The 18,969-nt window shown below is 35.1% G+C and overlaps 1 protein-coding gene across 1 annotated transcript in view; it reads left to right on the forward strand.

Moving 5' to 3' along the window:
- IFT80 (intraflagellar transport 80) overlaps positions 1-18,969 on the forward strand; it is a 51,184-nt gene that overhangs the window by 6,910 nt on the left and 25,305 nt on the right. The window contains exons 3-7 of the mRNA XM_074153364.1: positions 2,845-2,955; positions 5,260-5,328; positions 11,528-11,637; positions 12,179-12,268; positions 13,562-13,699. Of these exons, the coding sequence (XP_074009465.1) occupies positions 2,845-2,955; positions 5,260-5,328; positions 11,528-11,637; positions 12,179-12,268; positions 13,562-13,699 (518 nt within the window). The remainder of the gene's footprint in view (positions 1-2,844; positions 2,956-5,259; positions 5,329-11,527; positions 11,638-12,178; positions 12,269-13,561; positions 13,700-18,969) is intronic.

Consider the following 18,969-nt stretch of genomic DNA (forward strand, 5'->3'; position numbering starts at 1 on the left):
AATTTGAAAGCCTCTACTACCTCAATGTTAAGTTGAAGAACAGAAGGCAGAGAAATCCATTGAAACGTTGCTTTTGGAGCAACCTCTGTATGTGAATGCAGTGAAAAAAAGCGGTGTCTAATGAGTCACATCGTTTGACTGTCATCAGTTGTAAATTCATATGTTGAAAAAATAAAGAAGTTGCAGAAGTAAAGATGATATCCATGAAAACTTGATTTGGCCCTGTTCCACATAAGGATTCTGATGCAGTTTTTAAGTGCGTGATCGCATTTTTTCCAGATGAATTCTATCTTAGTGCCTAAGGTGGACCTGCTTTTATATGAAACCGTATTCTTTCCTGTTAGGCTACAATTTACTATGTTTCACTATTTGAAAGATGCCTTTTGTAAGTAGAGCTTACTTAGAGGAAGTAAGAACTTGGGGACTGGGAAAGGATGCTGCAAAAGATTGGTAAATGAGTTGAATGTTTCCCTGTATAACAGGATTTTATCCTGTACCCTGTGACATGGCCCATTGTTTTCCTGAGAATGTGACCTAAACCGAAGTATTCAGTTGCTTGCCAACTGTCTGTTCTTTCATTTTAATTTATATTTTCTCTTATGTATTGAGCGGTTTGCTTACAGAAGTACTGAGGTCTCACAGATTCAATATATAAAATGCCATAGAATTCTTTGGGTCCTTAAAAATGTAATTCTGAATGTTTCAGATGGGATACTGAAAGGTGATGAATGCCTTTGAGTTAGATTTCTGTGTTTCAGGGAAAATAGTGAAATATGTTCATAATGGCTATGAAGAGCTCAGCCACTTAATATGAATACTGTAGGTGATGGCATGAGAATATTCATAGTCCTATGATCAGATTAGGTTTAAGTATTCTGCAACGAAAAAGGTCTTGGCTACAGATTGAACAAGTACACTATGCATTGAAAAAGAGGTATCAGAAAATAAAACATGTTTTTTAATGTATTATTTTCAAACCAAAAAAAAAGCCATTTTGACAATTTAATTGGAGAAAATAGCATCTAGCCATTAAATTCCTGTGAATCCAGTTATTACTTATGCACAAAAAATTAGATTCACATACCTGAGAGATGTTCTGAAAAATAACTGATGCATTAATTATATTAAATATACTTTATAATTATAAAATAGCACGATGCATTAAATGTAGAATACCAGTATTGAAAGTTTTAGGAAACTAAACATTAACTGAATGAGGAAGAAGTGGTGGTCTTAGTAACAATACTAGTTTTGTGAATTCAGAAAAAAATGGCATTAACTAGCTGTTTAGAGTACTCTGGTTAATATGAATATAATTTATAAAGAAAAGCAAAAGTATATAGTTGTATATGATATTTTAAATGGTCTGTTCAAATAAACAGATTTATATAAACTATATTTTTCTTCAGTGTTAAAAATCTTTTGCTTGGAAATCTTGCATTGGCAGAGATTTGGCTGGATGATTGTGCCTTTTTGTTTACGTACTTAAAATGAAGATGAAATGTAATTGTATTCATTTGAATAATACTATTGAGAGCCCTGATGTGTGTTTCATGGTTATTTACTGACAGACCTACCAGAATGCTTTTTCTTTGTTTTTAGTCTGGCTTTGTTTTCAAGGTTTGTTGGTTGGTTGGTTTCGTTTGTTTTTTGAAACTGAAGTGCAAAATAAAACACGGGAAACCAGAACACAGTAACAGTTGATTCAGGTTTCTGGCGTGCAGGGAGCTTAAATTTTGCCATCTTGGCTACTTGGTGATTTGAATGTGCACGGAGTGTGGAAGTGTCAGGCGTTTTTACCTTCTATGCAATTCATAATTAACTCCGTTACCACCTGCATACACATATAGGTCTTGATAATATGGTCCTTCACTGAAACAGGTATTTAGTTTCCGTTTCTGGCTTATCAGGTATGGCCTGTTTTATAATTCATATTCCCAAGCAGAATGTTATTAATGGAGTAATTATCCTATCTTAAGTGAATGGAGTATTTGCACGCACTTAGTGTGAGGTATCTGTGTACTGTTTATCTGAAAGAATTCTGGTCACTCTGGAAATTGTTGTAATGGCTCACTGTCTGGCAGATAAGGTAAAATCATTTTAAAAGAGTTTTGGTTTGAAAGTAGTTAATTTGAATCAGTGAACTATTCTAAGCCATGTGTTTGTTCTGCCACATGTTTCCAAGTCCTCCTTTGTCTGCTCTTTGGTCCAGTTTAAATTTGATCTTCCTGGATTTAAGCAACATCCCTCATTTGGAAAGAAAGACTTCCTCATGCTTCTGTTGAAATCATTAATAGCTTTGTTTTTGGCTTCTGTGAATTTCCATAACAGCTCCATAATGCAAGCAGTAATACTTCCTCAGAGCAGCGCACTCACCAATGGTCAGATTGTTCTAGCTTTTCCATTATCCTTTTGGTGTTGAGTGATTTTTCAGATCTTACAAAAAGAAAACATGAGGACTCTCCTGGGCTGCAGCGTATATACCTCTGTTTGTTAGCTTTCAGACAATGAAATAACATCAGGCAGTTGTGTCCCCAGAGAAACACGCAAACTTTAGAGGGACGTAAGAAAAATGAATAGGCAAAACAAAGATTATACATACCAAAAATAAAAAAAACCCCACAACATTATAGCTAGTTTACAAGTAGTTCTTCTGTAAGAGCTCATTTGTTTGGGCTAATCATAGCTATGAACAACATAATTGCATGTCTTGTTCTTTATTGTTGTTGTTGGTTTCTTGTCTTGTTTTGTGTGTGTATTTTTAACAGTTGATAACACCATTTCAGTAACAAATACTGATTCACAAAATTAGATACCCTCTTTGTATCCTGAACTTTTGTTTAGGGAAGTTCCACTTGATTTCAAAGTTAGGAAGAGTAGAGAAAAGCGTAGAAGCGCACTGCGGAGCTGTACTTGCAGGAAGGTGGAATTATGAAGGAACAGCACTGGTCACAGGTAAGCATTCTTAAAGTAATGAAGTGTTTTGAAAACTAAAATAACAGAAGAGCTCTTTCAAAATAAAGCCTTTAGTTTTTCTAATATACAAAGTTGACATGCAAGGAAGAAATATAAGGGTACAAAAATACAGTATTAAATTATTAAAAGTAAGTGCTTTCAAAAAATGTGTAGAATGTAAGTACTTTATGGGATAAATGCAATAAAATGGTTTGGAAAAATAATCTTTGATATATGTTTAGGTGATGTAATCCTGAATTTCATAGTTTATATTGTAGTTACATTGAATTTGAATGAACGAAACTGAGTATTAAGTGTTCACACAGTGATCTAGCTTGAAATTCTCATGAAAAAGGGGGCAAGTGGAAACACAAAATCAACAATATAAATTAAGTTAGCTATAAGAAGTTACTTTTTTATGTCTTCATCATCACTGGGGTTATTTTCACCTTGTTTAATAGAACTTAATTTTGTACTATTTTATTAATGCTGTTTTAGAATAATGTTGTCTATTTTAATTAATAAAAGATCTAGTAAAAACATTTATTTTTTACTTATCCTGTTTGTTAGAAGTTATCCTGTTTGTAGGTAACCTATCCTTGAAAGTAAATGGTTTTTAGTATCAGAGTGCTTAGATGTTTTTGTGGATGTTCTGTACTTCATAAAGCAGAATGTTTAATTTTTCTTTTCTCATCTCTTACAAAAAAAGGTTGATAAGTTTGTATATTTATATCCCAGCACATGGCATTTGGGGTTTTTAGCCCGCAAAGTTTACTGAGGCCTTATGAGCGTCTTGAATATTCCTGCACTTCTTTTCTTAATTATGAGGAGTGGTGTAGCTGCACCACTGCACCATCTGCAGTCTAACCCTTCTCTATTAAGGCCGGGAGAGTGATCTCCCGTTGTCTGCATCTCTACATGTCTTTTTGTCCTAAATCTTTAGTAATTAGTTGCTTTTGGCATTTTTGTCAAAAACTTCTATCTTGATATTAAGGGGAAGCAGATTAAATTTCCTGTGATGGACTTCTCCTTTATGGGATTTCTGTTGGTGTCAGAATTTTCTGCAGCCTCCTGTTGATCTAGCACAGCTGATTTCTTTGGACAAATTCCAACTCAGTCCAGAAGTACTGAAGATAATTTTGGAGCTGCTTGTTTCCAGACTCAGTCTGACTCTAAAATGCTGCTTCAAGGAACTCTGTCTGGCATGTTCCTCTGAATTCCCGGTGGGATAGAAATATTGTTCTTTTTAAAGATAGATTTGCCTCAGGAACTTCTCTAAAGAAAAAATCAAAATTGCCTTTTCAGTCTTTTTTTTTTATTCTTTTTTTTTTCTTTTTTTTTTTTGGAAAGACTGCATGACACTTATGGGGAATATGGGAATTCAGGACCATATCCAAACTGTGTCCTCTGAGAAGATCAACTACTCTTATACCACAATTATACTTTGAGGAAGAGTGAATCATTGATGATACTATATCATTTAAAATATTCTTTATGGCTCCATTTTAACAATATCAAATGTGCACAAATAAGATTTTTAAAAAATTTTTGTTACACATGGGCAAGATATAAAAACCTAAGATCTGTTAAGTAAATTACCTTCGAATGGAAGAATGGCATTAAGTGTCTGTGTGTACCTTTTTCCTCATTAATTGAATCTGGGAGGCCTAAATGAAGGCCCAGAGCTGTACATTTTAAATATGACAGCACACTAGGAAATCTCTGTTCTTAATGTATAACTATGCTGTATAGTGTATAAGAACTTAATCTTTCATAAGTAAACTGAGTTTCTTGGTAACATGCAGTTATGTTATAAACCTTAAGCCTTCCAAACGGAGCCTTCAGTTGTCTTCAGTTTCACCGTTTATCAACTGTGAAGCCTCCAGTTTAATATATAAAATCTGTTCCTACTCTCTTCAGACTCCTCAGAGACTCATTTAATCAGCCTCTGGGCCATTGAACTGTAAATAGACGAAAAGTACTAGCAATGCTGAATAGAAAATACAGAATTTGGGATAGTTAAATAGTGATGGGCTTTCTCTTCCCAGGAGCAGCTTCAGATAAGAAGACTATAGGGTTTTCAGGGGAGGAAAAAACTTGTTGATAATAGCAGAACAACAGTCTTAAATATTTTTTCCTTAATATACTGTCTATTTGCATGTTAGGAAGACTACATAGACAATATTTACCTGTAAGAAGACCTGGATTTATTTTAACCGTAGTGTTTCTTAAATAAATACAAGTGCCATGTTTGTTAGACTTATTATTGCGTTTAAATTGATGATTTCTGTGATAACTTTACAGTTGGTGAAGATGGCCAAGTGAAAATCTGGTCTAAAAGCGGAATGCTGAGATCCACTTTAGCTCAGCAAGGTAAGTTAATTTTCTTAAAGTTCCATTAGAACTTTTTAATTTGGGTTATTATGAAATATATTTAAATAACAGCCCCTAAATCTGGCAGTAATGGTTTAAGGATCTTACAGCCTAAATAAACTTAACTCAAATTAACATAAATCATAGTTGAATACAGGGGAACTGAATTTGTAATAAGACAATTATCTTTAAAAAAAAAAAAAATTGGTTCAAATTGAAAGTATTATTGCAACATTTTTACACAATAGTTTCAGTTCCACCCTAAGGATTCTGGAGAGGCTAAAGAATTAAAAATAAAAAAATCCAGTTTTTGATACCAAGCCACAGACTCTTATGGTAAAACTGAAAAAAAAAATCTCTAAAAGTATTGCAAGAATGCTTGAAAAATGCGAAGTGCGTGTAGGTTAGTTCCTCTGAACTTTAAAACTTAACGGCCCTTGGTTCATCTCTCTGTTTAACCCAGTAACTAATTTAGTATATGCAAACAGTCCTACTGAAGTGAAACGATCCCTGTGCTTAAGTTCTTTGTTGAACTGGGGCCATGGAGACCTAACCTTGATCTTGGCTTCATCACTGCAGTTTTATGCGTACTAGAGCATTCCAGTTATTTTTATTTTAAGTCAATTTGAAATCACATTATTTGAAGTGCAACAGTGTAAGCTGCAAATACATATTTATACAAATTATGTTTGACATTTTAAAAATGCAATTTTTTATAATCATAATGTCTAACATTTTTGTACTATTTCAGTGAAGATACTGAGCTAGATTTTGTTTTTCAGACTTGATACATTGAGATCATGTGACCGTTTGACATTTTTTAAGAAACCACATGCACCTGGGGTTGGGTTAAATGTCAGACCCTTATCTCTTTCTAAAACAAATTATCTAAATTCTTTCAACCTGTTGAAGGCATTTTAACCACAGGAGTGAATGTAAAATGTATTTCAATTCTGTTAAGGAAGTTCGTATTCAGATGTAGTGTTTTTTTCATGCTTACAATGTAAAGATAAGCCAACTGAACTGCAATTTTTGAAAAAAAAAAAACCAACCAAAAAGAAGCACACACTATTCACTATTTCTCAGTTGATATATTTCAAGCTTTTTTATGTTTAACTGTGCTTATCTTGAGGTTTGATGAAGCTTATAAAGTAAGAGACATCTAGTTTAAAATATGCAAGCTGCGTTTTCATTGATTTCTTAGTGTTTCTGGTACAGTATAAAAGTACAGTTGAGTCCCCATGGAATAATTGTCTTTTTGGTTTTGTGTTTTAAGATAAAATCCTGTGAGGCTCAGAAACCCTTTAAACTTTAATTTTATAGGATCAAATTCCCACAGACCCTTCTGTAGCTACTGACATATCTGGGATCATGATAGGATTCTGCAGAAATGGTTATGTTTTTTAAGAGAGGTATATCATGTTTAAGCTAATTTTTTACTTCCTTTATCGTCTCCTTGAGAAATGAAAGGATTCCCATTGCTAACATTCCTTCTACTCATTCCACTCTTTGTATTAGAAATAAATTTTCAGGCTCTTATCTTTGGATGATGATCCACATGCCTGTTCTATCTTTGGATTTTTATTCACTACAAAAACATGAACGTATGTTTTCCTCTTTTTTAACTTTTTCAGTACTTAATGGAGAGCTCTGGCTGCATGTCCCTCCATCATGCCGATGCACGGAATAAAGTTGGTGTGACCTCGTAGCCTCTACTGCATTCAGCCTCGAGCTGCGATATTGCTGTTATGGCTGTGTTGTTCTTTGAGCCTGATCTCACTTTTTCATTCATAGATTATCTTAATATTCTTCCTTCTGTTCCTCCTTTTCCTTAAAATGAAAGCTTTTTTTAAAAAATGCTGTAATTGCAACGCTTTGGGCTTCTAGCTGACACAGGGCACTGGTGCATTTTAAAGAGGTAAATTTTTTTCAAGGATCTCATTGGTATATGTTGGTAACCCACATGATTATGCTTAAAGCAGGATTTGTCTGTGTGTTCTGGGATGTTTATGTTACAGCATCACGCTGTGCTCAAAGTGTCCATGTTCCTTTGGAGAGAGCCACCGAACTGTGAAGCGTAGGAAGTATTGAAGGTCCACAATTGAAAGAAAAGATGGCACTACCAGCATCAATTTTTACAGTGCTTTGTAGACTCTGACACTAAGATTGTTTGATTGTCTGGAGTGTCAGTGGTGCCACCTGCAGTAACCGAGTCCTTCATAGGCCAAACATCTGGTTGGTAGGACCTGTGCTGAGCCCACAGTGGCAGAGCCTCTCTTGAGATGTCTGTCTAAAATTGCCACTGCTGAGGTTCATAAACCGCTGGCTCTCTAACCCTCGAAGTCCCCTACAGAGTCAAAGGTATTGGTCAAGCTGAAAAGTAAGTAGACTTCAGGTGTGCCTTCCTCACTACAATCAAGATTATTCTGTAGCACCATTTCTTCAGTTTATCCCACCGCTAAAGCTGACAGCTTTGCTGGTAACTCACTCTTCCTGCGGGATCTGAGAATCCTTAGGGCAAACAAGCCTCATGGATCCACCCAATGAAATACTTAGTATAATGAAATACTTAGTATCTCATTACTAGAGCACCTGCTTAAATCCTGGTAACTATTCTTGTGTCCCTAATTCCAGTCAAGACAGGAGTAATTCCTTGCAGGAAAGTCATATTTTAAGTCCACGAGATGACTATTTCTTGTGCCATGAAAACTTACTCTCTTTAAGAGCATTTGGCAAAGGACATCACCATAACCTTTATGAAAATACATATACATTGTGCAGACCAAGTCAGTGCTCTCCATGTGCTTTTTGGTTCTCCGTGAAGCCATGACTTTCCATTATAAAATTATATGACACTTATTTATCATTTAAACACCATTATCCACAGACCCGTTGTTTTTGTGCCACGCATTCTACCGTTACCTCAGATGGATTTCTAGTTCTTCAGGTGATTTCTGTCACCTTTCTTTGAAAGTGAATTTGTCATCTAGTACTCAAGACCATATCTTTCTTGAGTACTTAAAGTACTTAACCTTTTGGCCCTGCTGACTTTCTGATGGGCTTCCAGTGACTAGTATGCTGAGTAAGCAACAAGGAGGAATATGAATAGTTGGTGTATAGGTTGCCTTCTTGGTTAATGGAAGCAGAACCACAACAGCTGCAATTTAAACAGTTTAATTACAACATATTTATTATGAAGTGGAACTTTCCTTTTAAGGGACAACTGTATTCCACATGCAGCTCCTGGGTTTTGTGCTGCCACAGAGAGATATAAAATTGTCTGAATTAACCTTTCTTCTCCTGTGAAAGTCACATAGTCTTACTGTTGTAATTACTGAAATATCTGCTGTGGCTGACAGTGTCAGAGTGACGGCTCTGTCATTCCTGCACTCAGCCCTAGCTCTGCCACACTGGCCACGGGAGAGATTCACCGGGGATTAACATCTGCTAGCAGAGCAGTGAGATGGGAAGAAATGTGCTTAGTGCTGCTCTTCCTTCTTCAGATCCTCTCTTCAGATCTCACCTTTTCTGCTTTTCTCACTTCTTTCCTCAGTATATTTTCCTGAAACTGTTTATCATCAATGCAATCCACTGCAGTTTGTTCCGCTGAATTTTTCTTTCCACAGCAATGCAATGTGTTGGCAGTCTTTTCCCAACCAAGTTCTTGTTAAGTGCAGAAGGAAATGAGTTAACTTAGCTCCTGCTGTTAAGCCCTGGAAATTGTGGTTAAGTAGTCAGCCGTCATAAAAAAGTTAAACATTTGGTTTAAATATAAAAGTCTTCTGATTGTTAAATCAGCATTAGAGCAGGACAAAAATTAGTTTATTTAGAATTTCTGTACAGCTGGTGACAGAATTTATGTCATTTTCAATGTAAATTGCTGCCAGTAGGAAAATAGCTAGCGCCAGATTTACTTAATATATGTTGCATGTTTCTGTGAGTCGTCTCCTATAATGGTTGACGAGTTAAAAAAAAAACAATTACATAATTCTGTATTTCTAAATAACATAAAATAAATGCCTTCCTAAAAGAGAATGTATGAAGTACAAAAATATTCGGGAGCGATGACACCAGGTCTCAGTTTAGAGTTTGAGTATTTGGAAGCTGTAATCAGGTTTAGTGTGCTGAATTGATTTACTCTAATAAAATCAGCTTTTTTTTCAGAGAGAAAATTCAAGGGCTTAAGCAGTAAGATATTAGATGATTTTAGGACGGCTGATATCGCAGTTCAATCACTTAAGTATCTAAATCTCATCAAAGTATTCCCATAAAAAGAGATTCCTGAGTCATTTTTTGAAATGGAATGTAATATGCCTAATGTGTCTTGGAAAGTTTTACATTAAGCCTTTTGGGTTTTTTTTTATCAGAAATTGAAGATATATACAAAATGGTTTATTTGATCAATTTTAATTCATTTATCAATTTGATATGTACTTATCAACTGAAATATGCATGAGTGCCTAAGAAGTGCATATCTTGGAGAATTTAGGAGAATTTCTTTCCATTTTCCTCTTCTAAAATTATGATATTGTCAAATACCAATATTTTGGTTTAACAATTGCTCTTTCTGAGGTTTCTTATTTCTCAAGCAGAAGTTTTGGGGTACAATTCAGTTGTGTTAATGTAGGTGTGCTCATAGTGCTATTTGGGGTTCATTGGGCTAATTATGCTTAACCTCCAAAACTTTTCCAGAAGGAGATGGACCTCTTTCAGGTCCTGTGTCATGTCAGTGAACTCCACGTGGGTATCTTAGAGTAGCCTGGGTGCAGCACATCGCTTGGGTGCTCGTGTTTAGACAGTTGAATCGTGTCTTCATTGGCAGAAATAAGGCCTTTGAGAATATTGCGGCTGTTAGAGAAAGACAGAAGCCTGAAATAAACCTTCTCTATCCCATTTCAGAAGATATGGAAGCAAGTTTTACAAAAAGTAAAAGAGAATGGTCTGACAGTCTCCCTCCTTGCAGTTTTATATGCAGTGTAACGTTGAGACTGTGCTGAAACTTGCTGTCCATTGCTACGGGGCTTTGGCTGTGATAGAAATAAATGTTTGGACATGCTGTTTAACTAACTTTTCTTAGTTTTATTTGCATGGAATCAAGTATCATAATACTTTGATTCTTCTTCTTCAGGGGAGACTAATCCTGTCAAGTACTATGGAAAATATTTGCATAGTTGGCAAGTCTGATTTTTTTTTTTTTTTCCTGGATGCTTTTTCCATGTAATTTTTTACTTTCTTCTATTTTCAAAAAAGGTCATTTGAAAACTGCAACATAACATGATTTTAAAATGGAACAGTCAGCTTTATTCTACATATATCGTTCTGGAGTTTTCAATCTGCAAAAAACTGTTTTCAATTAATTGTGCAAAGTCTGTAGGCCACTTCCTAGTTTTATTTGTTGTCATTTGTTTTGCGAGTTGCTTGTGTATGGGATGTTTGTATTTTTTATATGTGCAGCAAAACAAAAATATGTGTTTTGTTAGAGACTTAATTATGGAGCCTCAACATCTTACAAAGAGTAATTTAGGTGCAATACAAAGTTTTTTCTACCCACAGTTGTGTTCAGTCTCACTGCTGTAGGTGAAAAGAGCTATTTTCTGATGTCTGTTGATAAGTACTGGGATGACTGTTGTCGTGTTGATTTTCTGTGTCTCTTAAGTGTCAATTGTGAAAAAAATTGCATCAGAGTATAAGAGATTAAGTAAATACAAAATGCAGCTATTACTGTTTGTTTTCTGGATTTGTGCAAAACTGTTCACTTATACAAAGTTTTACAAATTATTACCATGGCAAATGGCAACAGATTATGAGGTTTGAGAGAGATGCAGTATGTAGGTATTTGATGGTTTACTCAAGTGAATTTGGTAGGACTTCACTCTATGTATTTTTATTTCCTTGAGGAGTGTCGGAAAGGTATGCAGTATGAGCTAAAGTCTTCAAAGTTGTCCTTCTGGGTTGCGTCTGTCTCTTACCATTGTCCCTGTGGCTGTCTGAAACATGACGTGAACCAGTAAACATGGCCATAAGTGCAGTCAGATAAACGTGGAGGACAAATGGTTGCCCATAGTTTGGCTTTCTCCCACTCCTCTGAATTTTTGATGTATCATTTTAAGTAACCAGTTTGGAGTGGCTATAGCAGTTTCTGCATAATTTGATCAGATAAGTCATAAGAAGTGTAATGTTTCTTTCTTTCTATCTGCAGGAACACCAGTGTACTCAGTAGCCTGGGGACCTGATTCTGAAAAAGTTCTCTATACTTCAGGGAAGCAGCTGATTATTAAACCTCTTCAGCCAAATGCTAAAGTTTTGCAGGTATCATTAATACATGAGGGCTGTCTCACACTTCCATGTGAAAACTTTTAAAAATTATTTAGTTTTGACAAACATATAAAATGTTTATGCTAAAATTCTCTGTGCAACGTGTACCACTCATTTCTCCCCGCCACCTCATCCCCCTTTTTTTTAGTGTTTTTGAGAATAAGGAGATTGTTCATTTCTGTAAACTGAAAAAAAAATAATTGACAATTTCTTCTGTGGATGTTCTTCAGGAATGTGAGTGAGCATTTCCCTTTTCATAAATAAATAAAAAGCAAAAAGATACAGAAGCCTTTCCCTTTTCGTTTGTTACGAAAAGGCGGAAAGACACAGAAGCAATCATTTAGAACATGCTTTTAGTGCAGATCGTTTTGCTTTCATCTGCCTTGTTCAGGCTGTATTCTCTGCATTCGTACTGTTGAACACCCTGATCTCTATTGGGGTGTATGAATGCCACTAAATGATGAATGATAAATACTAAAAATAGAAGTTGTCAGACTTGTGGCATCTATGTTTAATTTATTTTTTTCCATTTCAGTGGAAAGCCCATGATGGACTTATTTTAAAAACTGACTGGAACTCAGTTAATGATCTTATTCTTTCTGCAGGTGAAGATTGTAAATATAAGGTGAGTACTGCTTAAGTTCTTAGGGAAACTAAATGACCGAAAAAGATATTAGGCATTCTGATGTTTTCTAATTTTAATAATATTTGGAAGCTCAAAATTAAATGAGAAGTCTTTCAGTTTTCAAGAGAAAATTGTTACTCTAGGTTTATTATTTGTAAATACATCTTGCTCTCTCTACCAGCATAAAATTAGATATTTTTTTTTAAAGTACAGCAGAAAAAAAATAGGTAAAATGCAAGTGAAACAAACTCTGAAAGGAAAATATGTAGAAATATAGAAATGATTCCTTGAAATAGTATAAGCTATGAGATATACTGAAAATGGTAATGAAGTAAAATTAGAGGACATAAAGCTACTGTTTTCTATTACAGGAGTATTAGTGAATCCCTTAAGAAATTTTTTGGTTAGATATTCTGTATCCAAAACAGAAAGCACAGATTGTGTTTCTTCCCTTAAGTAGGAACTTACTTTTAATTGTATCATATGTTGGTTCTGTCATTCTCTAAGTAGATAATGGCTGTGATAAAAAGGTACACAATTAGTAAATTTTAAAAAAAATCAACGTGTTAAAATCAAATTACTTCCCTCTGTGAACTGGCTTCCTGGTATTCTGTTGATTTCAATCAGTGAGAAAAACTCTCTGGTCTGGAAATTTGCAGAGGTGCCTTGCACTCACGGAATCACAGAACTGTTGGAGTTGGAAGGGACCTTCTAGAGATCGTCTAGTCCAACTCCCCTGCTAAAGCAGGATTGCCTAGAGCACATTACTCAGGACTGCATCCAGGCGGGTCTTGAAAATCTCCAGAGAAGGGGACTCCATGACCTTCCTGGGCAGCCTGTTCCAGGGCTCTGTCACCCTCGCTGTAAAGAAGTTCTTCCTAATATTTGAGTTGAACCTCCTATGATCCAGCTTGTGCCCGTTGCCCCTCGTCCTGTCAGTGGGCACCACTGAAAAGAGTCTGGCTCCATCCTCCCTCAAACCGCCCTTTAGATACTTATAAGCATTAATAAGGTCTCCCCTTAATTAATTAATAAGGTCTCTCCTTTCCACATTGTTGGGAAACGAGTGCAAATGGAATAAACCTTGTGTTTATTTAACAGATTTACAGTAATTCGCAGGAAACAAAACTCATTAGTACAAAATATTTTATACAGAATAATGTAACATTTGCCATTGCAGCAAAGCAAAGTCTATTGCATTAGACAAGCCAATATTAATTAGGAACAACCTTTGATGAAAAGTGAACTATAATAAGCAAAGTCTATATCATAGATACATAATTTTTTTTTAAGGTTTGGGACAGTTATGGACGTCTCCTGTACAGCTCACAGCCCCATGAATATCCTATAACATCTGTTGCCTGGGCTGTGGATGGAGAATTGTTTGCTGTGGGGTCTTTCCATACTTTGCGTCTATGCGATAAAACTGGGGTAAGTAACAACTCTGAGAAACAGCAGATGTGGAATTGTACAAATTTATTGATAATACAGTATATATTCCTGATGATATCCATGCACAGGCAGAGATTTTTATTAGGAAAAACTAGTCATGACTTCCAGCGCCTTTCTGCTGGGTGCACCTAACCAAGATATTGTTTTATCGATCTCCCTAGCTGCACTTCTAAATATGTTTTGGGTTGGATAAATATATTTAATGGTATTTTGTCTTTCAGGACATTACATTTTTCTATGCATTTTTTAGCTTTTTTCCTTAAAAACACCAAGAGTTTACAAGCATCTCTTATAAGGCAATCATAAAATGCAGTTATTGACCATAGGAGTGTATGTGGTGGTTTGGGCTAGGCTGGGCTGGCCACCAAATGAACGGCAGATGCTCTCTTTAATCTCTCTAATTAATACCCTCCAAACGAGGACAGTGTATAACAATAACCTGTCTTAAAAAAGGAGGGAGAAGAACAATGTCCTGTGCTTTTATTATTTAGCTTTTTTTCTTAAAAAATGCTGAGAGTTGATAAACACGTTAGGGAGTGGATCACAAAATGCAATTGTCAGGCATTAGAAGCGATAAGACTAAAGCAGAAGTAAAAGAGGAGCTAAGAGGTCGTTCATGTTTCTACTTCTGATGGATAGACAGGGCAGTTTTACAAGCTAAAGACATAACTTTAATCCTCTCATGTGAGTACCTCTTACTTTTTAATTGTTGTGAGAGAACAAAGGCTCCTAAAGGAGATACCTTTGTTTCTCCTCTTTTTTTTTTTTTTTTTAACTTGAAGGTTTATTCCCAGTTTGTTGTTGTTGACATAGGGTTTTTTCCAACTTGATCTCCAATTAAAATGAATTTAATGCAGTTTCATCTACCTTCATTGGTGTTCTAAGTAAGTTAGCCCCAAGCACAGATTGACTTGATTTGTCTCTGTGGATTTCCTGTGGTTCAGGAACTTTTGGTTCAGACTCGGATTGTATCGAACCTTGCTGGTTTGGGACTTTCATTGTCCCATTCTCTACCTCTTTTCTTACTGTATTTATTGCTCTTTTGCTCAGATTGGGAAAACAGCGTTTTCATCATTGAAATTATTCTTTTAAAAGAAGGTATATCTTACCGTTAGATATGCCTGCTTTTGTTTTGTTCAAAATTGGATACTATTTCTCTTTGAAGAAGAAAAGGGTTAAATTGTCTCTATGCATAGAGTCACAAAGACTGTGCAGTCATGCCTCAGCTGTTAGAAGATGGGACGCTCTGGTGGTTGTTAAATGGGGACATCTGTTCCTCTCCCTGGCATTCTTCTGGTTCGGTTAATGTTGGGCATTGAGGGTGAGATTGAGTCAGTATCTTTACCGGCTCGGTGCACATATCTGCTGTTAACGCTTGCTGATTATCTTAGAAGGAGCCTTGAGGATTGCCTCAAAGCTTTTTTTCCTTGGCAAGGTGGATAAGAAGATTTTTCTCCGTCTAATATGCCACCTAACTCCACTTAAAATGTAATTAAAGCAGTAATTTACCCTGACTGTTGCCTTTCCATCTCCCTGTATAGATACACTGTTATAGAAGTGTTTATATACATATACTATATTTCACTTGATGAAGCCAAATAAGGTATATTTGCATAAAGCAATTTATGTTAGTATAATTACATCTGGTTTAGACTACATTATGTAACATCTATTGAGTTAAACAATCAGACCAGCCATTAGTATTTTCTTCTCAAAACAGCACTTTAAACCATGTCCTCTTCTTCCACAAACGCTTTCCATCTACTTTCTGAGCACTGATACTGAGCTGTATCAGCAAGTGGTAAACTGAAATAGATATTTAATATATTATAATTTTATATTAGAAATATATATTAAAAATATTTATATTGTGTGGGTGAGGCCGACAGTTTAAATTGCATTTTGCACTCAATATGGGTTTATGCTTAAACGTGGCAAAGACTAGGGCAGCAGAAAAGGAACAAAATACTAGATTTCTTTTTCTGCTGTCATCTATGCTGTTTTGTAGCCTATAGCTTTTGTTTCTGATCCCCGGGGCCTTACTGTTTTTCTTGCTAATTATTATGTAATAAAATTTACTATTACTATGGTTCCAGCTCCTGCTAGCTGAATACAAGTAATTTTTAAATCAGCATTCAATATTGAATAGGCTTGTGGACTTTGTTGGAAATTTTAATGCAGATAAAAATATTTATTTTTTCATAAGCTTAAGGGTTCTTTTACCTGCTTTATTACTCCACTCTTAAAGAAACAAAGGCATGTACAGTAGCTAGTGCCAGACACTTTTGTCTGTTTAGCAGCTAACAAAGATAATAAATTATCTTAAAAAGTCATGATTTTTCATGAAAGTTCCTTTCCTGACGTTAAATGTAAATAGTTACTAAGGAACTAGCTTTGCTAGTATTGAGGGAAAAGCAAGAATGATTCACATACCACCAGAGTGATGGAGTTTGAAGAGAACCAGACCTGGCTTTTACTGGTCAACACAGACATTTTTATTATGTCTGATGTAATGGAGCTGTATTGGCAAATTGCTCCTTAGGGAGCCATCAGGCGATACATATATCATTAACTCTTCTCTAGCATATGTGTTCAGTTTGGGGGACATAATTAAATTAAATTCTGTTAGTGTATGTTCTTTTCTCCTGTTCTTTCTACCTGGATACTTTGTTCTAGCAACTTCAAATTAAAAAAGAAAACTACAAATATAATAGTAACTTTAGAAGTTTTATTTCTTCATTTGAAAATCACTTTTGCTCCGATAGCATTGTATATCTAAAAGAAATTGTTATGGCTAACCTACAGAATACCAAACAAAATATATTTAATGTTGAGATTTGTTGTCTGCTTTAGTGCCCATAATCATTAATCCTGCAGAGAGCGCTACATTAATTTTAAAGTATATAAATTGAAATGTAAAGCTGGGCGTATTGATGGATAGACGTTAGCCTTCCTGGTGTTCACAGCTTTTCAGAATGTAATCACTTGGATAGAGGGCAGTGCTTAAGAAGTTCATTTATGTAAGCTATTTCCTGTGGCTCTGCATGCTTCCCTTGACATTACTGATCAGGTCAAAATATTTACACAGTAAGAGATGGTAAGAATGACTGAAATTCACTGATTTCCTCCTTCCCCACTCCACTCCCACATAAATATCTTAGAAAGTGGACCATACCCATCTGCTCCAAAGACAGGTTGCTTTCCCACTGCCTTGGAGAGTGTAGAAGGATAATTGATAAAAAACTTTAAAGTGAAACACTGTGGTCAACTGAATCCTTTTAAAATTGCCAACAAAAGTTAGCAAAGATGGACATCAAATTTATATTTTAATAATGCTGAATGTACTTATGGATTTGTTTTGGGGAGGCCTTTTAGATTTTCTTCCATTAATGATTTATTTACTATTTACCCTTAATGGGCATTGATCAGTTTGATTTGATTTTTGGTTGTTGTTATTTTTCCAAATTAATTGTACTCTTCCTGTTGAACATTTTTTCTGGTGATGTTTATCTACAGTCTGTTTTCATAAATAAATTGATGATTGACTGCTAAATCTTGCCCTTTGATTAACTTTTATCTTGATTTCATCACTATGCTTAGCAAATGCTTTGTAATGAAAGCAATTCTCTGCATAAATCTGTAAGTTCGTGTCTTTAAATTGTTATGTACATTCTACAAACTTTCCCTTTTATTTCAGAATGAACTGTGGCCATTTTACTAGACCGGTAGTTTGCATTTTTGACTGGTTCTGTTATATGTAGCTTTTTATATTCCATGGCTTGCTCCATAGAATGTCTAATTTTGTTAGAAATTCTATAAAAAACGTTTGGAAAACTTAAGAAAATTTAGGGAATGTTGCCTAATATCTATAGAAAATAAAGGAAAACATTCTGCATGTGTAGCAGTTACTCCCCACCTGCCACCCCATTTAAACCAAGTATGAGTATGGTGCTAGGGCTAAAATATATTGAGCTCTGTGGTAACATATGTGGTTTCTATTCAGCTTTTTCTCAAAAAGATACAGACTTGAACTTAATGAAAGCTGATTAAATTAATTTGGTGTCCAGGGTTGGTCCTATATTAGATAGTTAGCAGTGTTTGTCCTTCTTTCCTTACTTTTTTAAACTATTGACAAATGAGGAAAAAAAAATCTAAGAATTTTAAAACTACAATGTAGCGGGTATCTACAGAGAAACTTTTAAAATAATTTAAGTGTTTAGCGTTAAAGCCATGATTTTCACTCAGGATAGTAAATTGTATGGCTACTGTAAACTCAACATAATTTATCCTTTAAATTAACATTAGATATTATACAAATATAGAAGAGAGAGCAAGATTTTGAAAGTGAATGTATACAAAGCATATGTTTTCATATTATTCTGACAGTGCTGAATTGTCCTAAACCAGAGCACTATGAAAACTCAAGCAAATCTGTTTTCTATAGTTACAATGAGCTTTGATCCCATTACATTTAGTTTTAGTCTCGTTTTGCAGAGATATATGCTTTTGGCAGTGTAACAAAAATAAGGGTTTTTTTCTGTGCTGTCTCTATTTCATCTACCTTTATTAACAGTCATGATCCTGAATTCTTTGTAGCTCAATAAAAGAAAAAATATTACAGAAAGGTTTCCCATGAAGTTATGTTGTTGACCAATTCTTTCCAAGTTGGCATATTTTAATTTATTAGAATTGGCTAATATAACTTCTGGAAGAAAATGAAAACATATGGATCATCTATGGAAGTAATAATCTATTTAAAGAACTACATCATTGTTTCATTTTCTAAGGTTAAGAATTTATATGGGACAGTTTGTCATCCTATTTTTAGTTCTTGGGTCTAATAATTGTGAGAATGTGCTTGGATTTCAGGAGAATTTCAGACATCCTCTGTTTGGCTTTGTTCTAACACACAGTTTAATACCTCACCTGGAGGTTGTGGCTTAGTTCTTGATAATTCACATTAATGACTGGGGTCAAGTTCAACAAATGTTTACAAAGGCAACAGGGATCCTTCACAGTTCTGTACGTCAGTAGTTGTGTTAAGGATAGTCTCTCCTTTTCAGCTAAATTGCCCTGTATTCACATGTAGCACTGGATTTCCTCATCTCCAGTTACATATATTGTCTCTGGTTTGTAGAATCTTTTGTGGATTCCTGTATGGTAGGAATTGAAAGCCTAATACATCTTATATTGTAAAAGATCATTATATTTATACTCATTAAAGTATTGGGGGGGGGAGGCTTGTATAG

Source organism: Numenius arquata, chromosome 9, assembly GCF_964106895.1.
Source record: "Numenius arquata chromosome 9, bNumArq3.hap1.1, whole genome shotgun sequence".
NCBI lineage: Eukaryota > Metazoa > Chordata > Aves > Charadriiformes > Scolopacidae > Numenius > Numenius arquata.